At 43.7% G+C, this 14,051-nt stretch overlaps 1 protein-coding gene and 1 pseudogene across 2 annotated transcripts in view; both read left to right on the plus strand.

Annotated features, from left to right (window-relative positions):
• Positions 1–2,724: 2,724 nt before the first annotated feature.
• Positions 2,725–2,843, plus strand: LOC118604641 (annotated as a pseudogene).
• A 2,960-nt stretch (positions 2,844–5,803) lies between these two features.
• ITGB3 (integrin subunit beta 3) overlaps positions 5,804–14,051 on the plus strand; it is a 46,162-nt gene continuing 37,914 nt past the window's right edge. The window contains exon 1 of one of the 2 annotated variants that reach the window (XM_036222439.1): positions 5,804–5,957. In XM_036222439.1, coding sequence (XP_036078332.1) covers positions 5,891–5,957 — 67 coding nt within the window. In that variant the 5' untranslated portion in view covers positions 5,804–5,890. The remainder of the gene's footprint in view (positions 5,958–14,051) is intronic. The other variant, XM_036222440.1, reaches the window with a different exon arrangement.

Here is a 14,051-nt window from a genome sequence, read left to right on the forward strand (position 1 = left end):
TTGGTAAGATTTAGCTGGGAGCAGTTGAGAGCTGGAGCAGAGAGCTAGAGTAGAACACTGAGGGTTGCACCTGGCTTAGAGATGCTGGAGTTTCAGCTCAAAGTGAAGAGATCACACTGAACAACTCAGGTACTTACGTGATACAGAAACTTCACACCTTAGGAGTAAGGTCCATGTTCTACAGTAAAAAACCAAACCCTAAGACTAAGGATAAAATAAAAGACCAGCCCTGAAAAAGAGTAAAACCAAGACTGTATCAACTAATTTGCCAGTAATTTAATTGAGTAATATAACAAAACTCAAACTCTTCAAGAGAAAAAACATAAACTCTAAAATGAATGATTCATAATGTTTAATATATAATTTGATATTGCTATACATGTGAAGAAGCAGGAAATTGGGACCCATGATTTAAAAAAAGAAAGAGAAATAGATCCTGAGATGAGTCAGAATTAGCAGACTAGAATTTTTAAATAACCACTGCGAACATGTTTAAGGACTTAAAGGAAACTGTAGACATAATGATTGAAGATATAGGGAATCTCAGCAGAGAAACTGAAACTACAAAAGAGAATGAAGGCAAATTCTAAAATTTAAAAGCACAATGTCCACATATTCCTTGGATAGACTTAATAGCACAATTAAAAATGACAAAAGAGAGATTAATAGACTACTTAATCTGAAAAACAAAGAAATGATTAAAAAAAAAAAGAACTGAGCCTCAGTGGCCTGTGAGATACTATATAAATATTTATAATTATATAAATATTTATAACAATAAATATTTAGATAATATCTAAAATATGTACAATTGGAGTTTCAGAAAGTAAAGAGTAAAACTAATGCACGGGAAAAAACATTTGAAGAAATAATGGCTAAAAAGTTCTTATATTTGGTGGAAAATAAACCTCTTATGTATCCAAGAGTCTCACCAACTCCAAACAGGATAAATACAAAGAAAACAACACCTATTCACCTTATAGTGAAGCTATAGTGAAAAACCAAAGATAATGAAAAAACTTAAAAGCAGAGATAGGGACAACTTGAGCAACAAAATAAATAATGATAATAATAGATTATAACTCAGAGAATAAAGTAAATATCCATGAATTCATACTGATATAAATAAATAACTGAATTTTTAAAATGAGAGAGAAGGGGCGGCCCTGGCTTACAGTGGAATATCAATTAGTAGCTGTGAAAGGAAAAGGGAAATAGTAAATCACATTTATTCAAACACCATGGTAATTGATTTCACTCAAGAACAATTGACGGCTGCTAAAATTAGTAGATAAAACATGAAGAGAAACAGGATATTTGCATAGAATGAAAGTATCTCCCTATAAAATATTTATTAATTACATAGAAAAATAGTAACTTTATAGCAAAGAAACCTGGCAGATACCACTTTACCCACGTAATCAAAGTTAAAATGATAAATAATAAAACATATTGTCATCAAGTGTCTCCCGATATGGTTTACTGACAAGGCACATCATTTTTGTGATGTCCAGAATGTCTCAAAGTAATCATGAGAAAATATCAGACAAACCCAAAGTGAAGGAGAAAATAACCGACCCAGACTCTTCAAGTGTCAAGGCGATAAAAGAAAGACTGAAAAAATGTCACGGATTGAAGGAGACATGATGACAATGCAGTGTGGGATCCTGAATTGGATGGATCCTAGAACTGGAAAAAGGACATTACTGGGCAAAATTGTCAAAACTCAAATATTGAAGGTAGATTAGGTTATAGAATTGTATCAACGTCAGTTTCCTGTGTTTGATAATTATGTATGGTAATATAAAATGTTAAAGTTAGGGGAAAGTGAGTAAATGCTAAAAGGTGATTCTCTTTAGTATTTTGCAACTTTTTCATAAATGTAAATAATTTCAAAATAAAAAATTAAAAAGAAAAAAAAAGCCAGAGGGAAAAGAGAGGGGAATAAGAATGTAAGTCATGGCTGACTTCTTCTTCTTTTAAAATTAATTAATTATTTTTTTAATGGTGACATTGGTTAACAAAACCCAATCAGTTTCAGGTGTACATTTTAACAGTGAGGCATATATATATTAACATTGTGTGTTCGCCTCCCATACTTAGATTTCTTTCTGTCACCACATATTTGACCCCCTTTACCCTGTCTACCTCCCCCTTCCCTCTCCTCCCTCCCCTCTGGTAACCACTAGTCTATTGTCTGTGTTCATGAGTCTCTGTTTGTCCCGTTCATTTGTTGCTTTTAAGTTTATATCCCACATATAAGTGATATCATGTGATTTTCAACCTTTTCTGTCTGGCTTATTTTGCTTAGCAGGATTATCTCGAGGTCCATCCATGTTGTCACAAATGGCAGTATTTTACGTCTTCTTATGTCTGAATAATATTTCATTACATATATGTACCACAGCTTCGTTAGCCAATCATCTATCGTAGGACACTGACTTCTAATCAGAAATAATGGAGGCTGGGGTGGGGGTGACGGCCGGGTGAGCGTACATTTTGTTTGAGCTATAGATTTAGTGGAGCTATGTCTTATCTTAAGTTGCTTTAATGCATTGTATCAGGTCTTCACACAGAATAAAGGTGGTTTTGAAATGTAACAACAAAAAGAGAAGCAGTAGAGGCCAGAAAACCATGCAATCACATCTTTAATGTACTAAAAGGAAAAACCTGTCAAGCTAGAAATCATATCTAAGAAATCTCATTAAAAATGAGGGTGAAAGAGTCTATGGCCATGCCACCCTGAACAAGCCCAATCCCGTATGATCTTGGAAGCTAAGCAGGGTCGGGCCTGGTTAGTACTTAGATAGGAAACCATCTAAGAAGAGCAGGTGCTATAGGTGCAATAAATAAATAAATAAATAAATAAATAAATAAATAAATAAATAAGGGATTGTAAGCTGACAATGTCCTTGCAATCTGTGAGGTCAACCAAAGGTTGCCTCACCTAAAAAAATATAAATAAATAAATTAATTAAAATAAATAAATAAAAATGAACGTGAAACAAAGACAGTTGAACATATTTGTTGTCAGCAGACCTTCATTACAAGCTTTTCTAAAGTAAGTTCTTCAGGGTGAAGGGAAATGATATCAGATGGAAACTCAGAACTAGATGACGGGAGGAAGAATGGGTAAATATGTGGGTAAATTTAAAAGGTTATGGTTGTTCCGTTTGTCCACTTATTTAATTTATTTCAGGCAACCATTTAAAGCAAAAATAAAAGGTGCTATGTATTTGGAAGCAAAATATATGATAGTAATAGCATAAAGGATGGGGTTGTGTCAATGGAATTATACTGTTATAAGGTTCATACCTTTAATGGTAAGAAATGGTTACATGAAATGCTGTAATACTAATTCTAGGTAGACTATGTATGATAAGTTTGGGATGTGTACTGTAGTTCCTAGATAAGCATACAGGTGCGCGCACACACCCGCACCACAAAGCAGAGGTATAGCTAAAAAGTCAGTAGAAGAAGAAAAAATTATCCCAAAAGGCAGAAAAGAAGAAACAGAGAAACCAAAAAGATGGAACAAATAACAAGATGATAGACATAAATGCAGCCATCAATTATCATACTAAATGTAAATGGATATGTAAATGGACTAGCCCCTTTCCCTTCCCTAGACTGGGAATTTGGCAAGGATTCACTTGCATGGTTGTTGGGGCTGGGAACAGAGCTGTGAACTTGCTGGCACATTCACCAGGGCTTGGGCTAGCCTGGGGACTTGGACAGTGTGTTTGCAGGGCCCGTGCCCACACCAAGTGGTTGGTGCCGGCTGAACTAGGTTGAGGAGACACCTAGGTGGTTGGGAGACAGATTGTGTGTGTGTGTGTGTGTGTGTGTGTGTGTGTGTGTGTGTGTGTAATAAGCAAATAAGTAAGTATCTAGACAGAGGTGTAACCAGACAGTGTGAAGTAGATTTTACTCCAGGGCAATGACAATGCTGTTGAAATGGCTTCTGGCCTAGAGGCCCTCTGCCAGCTGGGGGCAGGTATATAGAGCTGGAGTCTCAAAGTCCAGGTCAGGAAGTCCAGAGACTCTTTGTGGGCTGGTTCCTCCCCTGCCCCTTTGCAAATTGCTAGTGACAGTTCTGCTGATGTGTGCGACCACACTTCTGTGTATCCTAGTGTTTGAAAGGTCTGAGGAGGGGGAACATCAGACAAAATTACATGGAAGAGATGACATCTGAGATGTTTTGAAAGATGAGTGGAATTTTCCAGGTGGAAAAAGAAGGAAGATCAATCAGACAGGCATGAGTGTTTGGGAATGCTAAGTATCTTCTTAGGCGGGGGTGGGAGACGAAGCGGAGAGCTGAGTCAGGGCCAGTTTTCAGGCATCTCGTGTGTCTCAGGAAAGGGCTTAGGCAAGCCCAGGGGGCAGCCTGAAGGTCCATAGGGGAGCTCAGGAGCTGGAGAGATTTCCAGATCCTCTGAGGCCTTAGGCCTTGTTTTAGAGCGACCCATTCTGCAGGGTGCACCAGCCCCAGCCACTCTGAGCCTCCTGCTCACAGTGCTAGTGTTTTCCCCCTTTGAGCTTCTTGAGGTTTCTAGTTCAGTGATGACCCAGAGGAGACCCAGAGGAAGGATTTGGGGCTGGGGTAGGGGCAGGGAGGCCTTTGAGGAAACTGTGTTACAGCTCCAAAGCCTGTGAGTTTGAGTTTGAAGACACTATACAGTAGTCTAGCTAGTATACTGTATAGTCTACCTGAATCATAGTCTAGTTGTCAACTGTAGTCTGATATTACCATTAAGTGGAAAACTCCAGAAATAAAGAACTCACAAGTTTTAAATCGGGTTCAATTTTGAGTAGCCCCTTTACCCCACACTGCTCTGTCCTGCGAAGAATGAGAATCACCCTTTGGTCCTTTGCCCAGAATATCCAGGCTGTACGGTGCCAGCCACTCACTCTAGGTTATCAGAGAGATGGTGGCAGTATGACAGACAGTGCTTGTGTTCAGCTAACTCTGATTTTACTCAATAAAGGTTCCCAAGTACAAGAGTAGTGATCCTGGCAATTCAGATCTGCTGAGGAGAAGCCATAACGTGCTTCCTTAGGAAAAGATATGTATATGCAGGAAAAAAAAAAAAAAACAACCCAACCCAGTACCTATAGGGTTTGGTACTATCTGCAGTTTCAGGCCTCCATTTGGGGTCTTGGAAGCACCCCCCCCACACACACACACACTCTTGTGTAAGGGGCACTATTGTACTGTGTCCTGAAATGTTTATTAGATACTTAGATACTGCATGCAGGCAAGTGTGTGTAGAGCGAGGCCCTTTATGGACATTACTGCTTGTACAAGCTTGAGATATGGTTTTGTCTTCAAGAGACTTACAGTTTACCTGAAAACCAAACTCGCCCAAGAAAAAATTAGTGAATAATAAAGGACTAAACTAGTGCCTGACAGAGAGTAGGCATTGAACAGATATTTGACAATTAAATGAACGTATGAATGAATGAAACTCAGAGGAAAAGTGTCCTAGAAATGCAAGTGAAAGAGAAAGCCGCGTGGGTGTCTCCGAAGAGGTGGGACTAGGTCAGGAGAGAGGACACGAACTCCTGACTTTTCTAAGCGTGCCAAGCGCGCGGGCGCGGATATTGGGACCAGAGTCTTTGCGGAGGATGTGGCCACGGTGCGGCTCGGGTCCCAGCCTCGCCACGCCCGCGGAGCTAGGCGGTGGGAAAGGAGCGCGTTTTCCCACCGCTCCAGAAAAGCGCCCTAGGAGAGGAAGCGCAAGCCCGTGGCCCGCCCCGTTGCGTCCCACCCACGGCGTCCCCTCCCCTCCCCTCCCCTCCGGCTGCGGGAAAAGCGGCCGAGGGCTGCGCTGCTCGCTGTGCGGCGGGCGGGCGCGGCCGAGGCGGAGCGCGGCGGCCGGCGGGCGAGATGCGAGCGCGGCCGCTCTGGGCCGCGGCTCTGCTGCTGGGGGCGCTGGCGGGCGGCGGCGTCGGAGGTGAGTGAGGCTCCCGGCGGCGGGCACGCAGCGCTCCCGTCGTCCGCGCCGCGCATCCCGCCGCAGCCCAGTTTGCAGTCTTGACGTGGGGAGACGCGTTGGGTGGGTCCTGTGCGGCGGCGCTCGGAGTACGCGGGGCCAGGCTGGGGCTGTCCGAGCCTGGAGCCGGGGACCTTCCCGGCCCCCGGGGTGGCAGGGTGAGGGGCTACCGAGGAGCGGTTCCCCCGGGACGCCGAAACCGTTAGCCGGGCTAGGCGCCTGCTCTGCGCGGCGCGGACGCGCGAGGCGCAGCGGGAGCATCTCCGAGCCCCGGGCTCAGCCCGGGCTGCGCTCTTCACAGGTGGCCGGGGCCGCGGTCGGGAGGCTGGCGCGGGAGCCAGGGCGAGCTGGCGCTTCCCGGGGCGGCTCCCGCACGTTGGCTGAGGGATGGGGCTGCAGCCTCTCGGAGGAGAGTGTGTGCGTGCGGTTTGCCAGTTACTCCGTATTTCTTTTTCTCCCTGATTTACACGTTGTCCCGTGTTTGTTTGTTTTTTGTTGTTGTTGTTTTTGTTGTTGTTGTTGTCTTTTTCTTTTCATTTCTTCCTTTCTTAACTTGGTGGCTCCCTGTGGGAGCGGTTCGGAGGAGGATGAGGGCTCTGCCTCCTGCACTGTTCCCAGGTAGCAGCGGTGCCTTGGCTTCGGGGACAGACCAGGCATCCAAAATACCTCAGTGTATGCGGAAGCCACACCAAGGGTCCATAAAGCTGGCTTGGATCCCTGGCTTAGTCTCTCCTGCTGCTGCGCACGCCATCAGCGGCCAAGGCAGCTGGCGTTCAACCTCACTGGTGCTGGGGTGGGGCAGAGCACAGCACAGCCTAGGGGTGCTGCCCCTGGTTCTCCCGGAGCCCTGGTGACCTTTCCAGGGAGAACTCTGGCTCCTAGTCCTCTGGGGGCGTTCCCCTACAGAGGACGCACAAGTGTGCATATACATACTTTTAATGAAAGGAGCGGTACTCATTTTAAGACAATTTAGATCCTGCAGAAAGTATTTTTTTAAAGTAAGATTTATTCGTAAGTCCATTTTAAAGACATCTATTCAGAAATAGTTTATGGCTGTCTTCAAGACTTCTGTGTATTTGCGTGAGCATGTGTAAGAAATAATACAGGAGAGGGCGACGATATCTTTTTTGAAAAATCACTTGTGAGGTATGATTGGCATAGGAAAAGCTGTATATATTTAATGTGTAAAACTTGAAGAGTTTAGAGATAAATATACACCCAATGAAACATAATCACCACATTCTGTGAGCAATATCTTGACGGAGAAGTTATAGATACAATATAGGGGACTGTCTTAAGTTGTCATCGCTGAAGCTTCCCATGTAATAGAAACTCAAACAAGTCAGTCGGTGCGTTTAGCCTGTAGTGAGCAGCCTGAGGACCATGGTACAGAACTATGAATCTCCAACATTCTTCCCTGGGAGATGTTGGAGCCTTGTCAGATGCTGCCTGCAGTTGATGGGAGGCAATGGAAAAATACAGGTGGGCAACTCAGCTGTCTCCTCTGGAGAGGCCAGCTTCCATGAACTTAAAACATTTTTTGCTTCCTTTTCTTTTTGCATCCACAGTGTTCTGAATTTCTGGATGATTTCTGAGTCTAATCATTATACTTTCTTACAGTTTTAGAAGTAAGATAACATATGATAGAACCTAACATGGTTCATGGCTCAATATTGGTGAAGATGAAGAATAAATATATTATTTTGATGTCTCTTTCCATCCCTCGACCTTAGCATACCTTTTGTTGATCAGTTGTAATGATCCATATAGGATTCCTCTGCACTGACATACTTAAGTTTGCATTACATAGAATCTAAGAGACTGGTTCACAAATTAGTAGTGATTGGGGCAATTTCAGCCGTGGTGATGAGTTGTGCTGAGCTAGTCCCAGCCTCCCTCAGAGAGGCAGGGTAGAGTAGTGTTTAGGAGCATGGACTCTAGAGTCAGACTCCAGACTAATGAGCCCCCAGTCAAAGCAGATCTGATTATATTTAAATCCCCTACACCAGTGTTGGTGGCTGGGTTTCAGGTGGCATCAGATCCCTGGAGAAGCAGGTGGTAGGAAGAGAGTAGGAGAGTCGTGTTGGGACACACAGTGTTGAAGGGGCACAGAGAAGGCTGGGTGGAGGTGGCACAGAGACACTGTCCCAGAATAGATGAGTCCGGTATGGGGAGAACAGGTTGTTTGAGGATAGAATTGAATTCTGGAATTTATGTCCAAAGGTGGTCTTTTTAGCTTCAGCCAAGAAACTTGGGGTTTTGTGCCTTTCGCATGTATAGGTCTTTATTCTAACCCAAGACCTAATGGATAACAAGTTTTGTTTGCTGTCACCCATCTATGTTGATTAGCTCTGAGCTGAGGTGCTAATTTCTCCTCTCGAGTTTACATCCTGGAAACTCTATAACTGAACCCTATGTAGAATCCTCAGGGCCTGGAGGAACATGGGAGGAAGGCTTATTGGTTGGGGAAAGGGACAGCTATGGTTTAAAGCCAGTCAAATGGGAGTTTAATTCTTGATTTTGCCTCTTATTAACTATGTAGCCTTGGGCAAGTTACTTAATCTCTTGGACCTTCAGTTTCCTCATCTATAAAGTAGAGGAAACAATACTTCTATGATTATGCGAATTACATGAAATACAGGCAGAAAATAAGTATTCAATAAGTGACAACTACTATTGTCATTTTTATTCCTATCCATGGTATTTACCATGTATTGGAGGCAAGAGCTATTACTGCTTCATGAGTGAGTGTAATCCAGGCTCCCAGAATGAGACCAATGGGGGTCCATTTCCCCACATCTATGTGACAGGGGCTGCTTCTTATTTCAACCCATTCCCCCTTGGTGGATTGACATATCTCAGCCACTCTGGTCCACGGAAGAGGCCAAGGAAGAGAGCGGCTTATACATTTGCTTTATCCATGAGAAACCCTTAAATCCTATCTCTGAGAAAAGATGAAATTAAAAGACATCCTCAAGATTTCAGGTTCCATGAGGAGAGGCGCTTATCTTTTTGGTCAACACTCTGTGCCCAGTGTCTGGAACAGACAGCAAAATAAACACCTCCGGAATGCTGTGAAAAGGCATCTAGAGGTGGTATGCCTCACTTTAAGGAACTCAATATTTGAATATCAGCATTCATTCACAGAAGATTCTCAAGTGCTCTCCCTGGGCATTCTGGAGGATACTAGAATATAGCCGAGGCCATAAATTTTGGAGGCATTTAGATCTCTGCACTATTGCACCATTTAGACCTCTGATCTGAGGGTGCTGGAAACTCAGAGGACCCTCCGTGAAGGGCCTCCTTTTTCTTCCTCCCTCCTGGAGGTGACACGCAGTAGGGCATCATTCTCCTTTATCCCCTCCTCAAAATTATGCCTGTGAATGGCAGAGGTGTCCTGGGGGGACAGCAGAAGATGGGGCAAGGAGGCAACAGCAAGGAGGGGGAGTCTGGTTAAGACTCTGGAATTTCCCAATAGAAATTCCTTCTCTGCAACTCCCCACCCCACTTGGGATCTCTGGTTATCATTCCCTCCCAACCCGAAGAATCCTTCTGCCCTCGCTGGCAGGAATAGCGAGAAAGCATACCCACAGGAACCACAACCCATGAATCAGCAGACAGATAATTAACTGGGGTAATGACTGAGCAGCTTCGAGGAGAAACCACTTGGTTTGTCCCAACTCCCTCTGCTGCCCAGAGCCGGCCTGCTACTTCCGCTCATCATCGCCCCTTCTCCCTTCTGAACTCTGACCCTTTCTGAGCGGGAAGACCATTGTGCCTGATAGAGCTCAGGTCATAGATGGAAATGCAGGTGCAAGCAGGGAAATGATACTGCCTATTCTTGTGTAAACTGCTGGTTTTTTAAAAATGTGAAACTCTCCAGCAAAATATTGATAAAATCTGCCTTTCCATACATACAGTAAATATAGGAACACTCTTTTTTAAAGGTTAAGTTTATTGTGGTATAATTTACATATAGTGAAATTCATTCTTTTTAGGGGTACATACAATTCTATGAATTTTGACAAATGCGTACATTCAGGTAACCATCACCACAATCAAGATATGGAATATCTCCATCACCCTAAACATTTCCCTTGAGCTCCTTTGTCATCAGTTCTCTTTCCTAATCTTTAGTTCTTGGCAACTACTGCTCTATTTCCTGTCTCTTTAGTTCTACCATTTACAGAATATCATATAAATGACATCATACAATATGTAGCCTTTCAAGTCTGGCTCCTTTCACTTAGTAGAGTGTGTGTGAGATCCATTCGTATTGTTGCATGTATCGGAATGCTCAGAGGTTATCTGAGGCTACTTCATTGAGACAGTTATCCTGAAAGCAGTAAAGAAAGACATTGAAACAGTTAAGAAGAGAAAGAGGTGATATGCGCTCATTATAAGAAAGTCAAACATTAGAGAGTAAAGGGACTGGTTCCCTTCTAATTCTGTTCCCCCATCATGTCCACTATAGATCAGATGGTGTGTGCTTTTCAGATCTTTTCTTCTTAGACATATAATAATTCTCACATATGTGTGTATTCCTTTACTTAAACTCATGTTACCTTTTTTCAGCTTACAAAAGCCACTTCCTTTCCTGTAGGAAAAAAATACCCCTCAGTGTGAAAAAAACTGTGGGTCTGGTACTGAGAAACATATATTCGACTTATGGCTCTGCAGGCTGTTTCATCAATGACTTTGAACAAGTCATCTTACCTCTGGGTCTTAGTTTCTTGGTGTCTCAGGGGCTGCACAGTGGGTGAAGGAGATAAAGGGAGAGACTTCAGTTTGCTCCTGCCCTGCCCCACTGTCAACTGGCGGTTTTCCTTTAACTGATCAATAATCTGTAATTCCATGTAAGGATTTGTTTTGGGGAAAATAAGGGAGGTCCGTAGTTAAAAACACGCTGGAAAAACGTCACCCTAGAAGAGAGCTCCTAAAGTTTAGCAAAAGGCACATTCTGTAGCCACTTTGAAAGTCCATGTGGTGAACCCTAAATCTCTTTGCTAAGGGGATTCTTGGGTAGAAATCCAGGGTCTATGAGATCCACTGATGATTCTAATCCCCTACTTTAGTTGCCACACACAATAAACTGCTTCAGATTAAGCCTTCGCCAGAGCCATCTGTCAGGGGCGGGTTCGACCAACTCCTCACGGGTGGAGGGGAATGTGATATGTTCATTCTGGGACTTCTACATGTTGAGAACAGACCATGCTGTCTCCTGGGTGGTTCCTGAGGGCTGTGGGAATGGGCTGGACGAAGTTCATTCTTGAGATGAGGGATTCCAAGAGGCCACGGGATTTTGATGCCGAAGATGCTCTCGTTTGTAGAAAGCCTGGCATTCTCCAGGGAGCCTACATTTAAATGAATGAAATGTAGAACAGGAAGGAGAAAGAGAGGAGAGGATGCTTAAAATTAGCTTGAACTTTTCTTTTAGCTTATAAAAGTAATTCAGTTTGTTTAAAACACACACACACACACACACACACACACACACACACACACGCCATGCAGACATAGAATAATGTAGAAAGGACATTTTCTTGTGATCTTGTCCTTAAATGTAACCACCATTGACAGTTATTCCTGAGGTTTTTTTTCCCCTGTGTATATGTCACCACATATCATTATTTATCATTATTGATATTTCTTAAGCAGGACCATCTACAATAGGATCGTTGTCACTTAATGTACCCTAGGCATATTTGTATGTCAGTTTGTGGCCTTCCATTATTTATTCATTACTAGAGCTATAATTCTAGCCACAAGGCATACTATTATATGGATATACTTGAATTTTCTTAACCAGTTTCCTGTCAGCGGACATTGGGATCTTTCCAAATTATCTGCTGCCATAGATGAAGCTGCAGGGGAGATCTCCTTGTTCACCATTATACCTCTTTGTATGTTTCTCCAGGCAGAATTTCTTGAACTAAAGCTGCTGGGTCAAAGGACGTAAATATTTTAAATTTAAGTTTTAATAGATTTTGCCAAATTGTCCTCCAAAATGATGGGACCAATTTGCCTTCCTAGCAAGGCAGGATGGCAGCGAGGACTGGTGACTGCTGCTGCCCACTGTCCATACCCACCAGACATGAGCTGGAGGAGGAAAAGTAGCCGAACTGGACAGCTGGTTGCCAAGGGAGTCACCAACGAGGCGTTGCTGGGCTGGGCCTCACACAGAGCTTGGTACAGGCTTGCCTCTTCTCTGGACCGAATGAATCAGATGGGAGGTGGGGCCTGTGCTGATAACATTTTCCAGACCTTCAGGTGCAGCATTTGAATCAAGTATCAGTCAGGCCTTTAGGAAGAAATGGACTCTTATGCCTTGTTTGAGGGGTCTTGGACCCAGGGATGCTAGGCTTCCTAGAATGTTGGTCATCCTTTTGGGGTTTTCTAGTTAGAATATATACTTTCAGAGCTGGGAGCACCTTGAAGATCATCTAATACAACAACATTGTTTTGCAGAGGAGCACAAAGGGAGGCCCTGAGAGGTGAAGTGACTTATCCAAGTTGACACAACTAGTTTAGTGGCATTGGTGGAGTCTAGCCCTGGGGGCTAGAAATCACTGTCCTGACCAGTGATTTCTTCACTCTATCCTGTTAGAGACAAAGGGATCTCCCTCTTGTCTGACCCTGGGATGGAGGGGAGGAGGATGTGCATTTCTGGTGCAGGAAGTGCTTAGTGTGAAGGTAAGGAGAAGAGAAACCAACACCTATTAAGTGTCCACTGTAGATGGTTCTTTCACAAATGTCATCTCATTTAATCCTAACAACTGATGAGCTAAGTACTCGACCCGACCCGTACTTGGGAGCATGGGGGGAAGGGAGCAGCTGCATGGGGTCACTAGTCATCAGCTACAGGTGGATTAGACCTGTTAAATACTAGGGAACAATGATAAGTTCTTGAATAAGGATGGGACCTGGAGGGAGCACCAGAGAATTGAAGGCATGTACCTGAGTTCACACAGCCAGTGGAATGGAAAAAGTGGCTTTATTTATTTATTTTTTTAAAAGCGGCTTTGACTTGTCCTTCCTGCTAGTCGGCATGCTTTCCCTACCTGGCCTTCCGTTAACATGATAATAGTGCTCATTGTTTTACTACCCTGCTCTTACAGTGCTTCTCAGGGGCTGGGTGTTAATTGTAGATCACAACCATACAGAAGACAGGACTCTATCTGAAGGTGGGCTTTGTGGAGTGTTCAGCACATGGCTACCTAATTAATTCAGTTGGAGGCAATTACCAGACTTGACCTGGCTTCACTTACAAGGGCAGGGTCTACCAGCTGAAGGGTCAGGGAAAGGGTGTAACCAGTGGTTAGAATATTTGAGTTTTGTCCAAGGGGATTTAGTTGCTTGGGGAAAAATCCTTCTTATCTTTCCATCATCTCCCACGTTCTGGGACTATATCTAGGGTCTGACCGCTACGAACACCACTATCATCCAAACCCAAACCCCTGGCATCTGCTGCCTGAATTATTGTAATAACTTCCTAATTGGTCTCTTTCTGGTCTTGCTCCCCTACTATCTTCCTTCTTCTCAGCAGCCAGAATGATCTTTTTCTACTCAAATTCCTCCAGCGGCTTCCACCACATGGAGAACGAAAGCCGCACTCCCTGCCGTGGCTGCACTTTCTTAGTGTTATGTCCTCCGGCTGCTTCCCCAGCCACCCCTCTGCCCCTCTTCTCCTCCTTCTCTCTTCCTGCTATTTCTTTAAGAGAGCGAACTCCATTTAGCTCTTGTCATCGTTTTTTTTTCTTTCTTTTTTGTTTTTCTTTTGGAATGCTCATCCCATGGATCTTCCCATGACTCCCTTCTGTATATCGTTTTGAGATGTCAGCTAGGAGAGGCCTTTCCTGACCACCTGACTACCCCCTCATTGACACGATTCCTTTATCCTGCTTTATCTTCCAAAGCGTTTGCCATTGTTTGAAATTGTGCTGTTTCGTTGTGTCCGTTTTTGTTTTCATCTTCCTCACTAAAACTTGAGCTCCAGCAAGTGGAGGGGGTTTGTTTAGTGCACCAATGTGTCTTCAGTGCCTAGGAGAGTGTTGG

Source organism: Rousettus aegyptiacus, unplaced genomic scaffold, assembly GCF_014176215.1.
Source record: "Rousettus aegyptiacus isolate mRouAeg1 unplaced genomic scaffold, mRouAeg1.p scaffold_m13_p_6, whole genome shotgun sequence".
Classification (NCBI taxonomy): domain Eukaryota; kingdom Metazoa; phylum Chordata; class Mammalia; order Chiroptera; family Pteropodidae; genus Rousettus; species Rousettus aegyptiacus.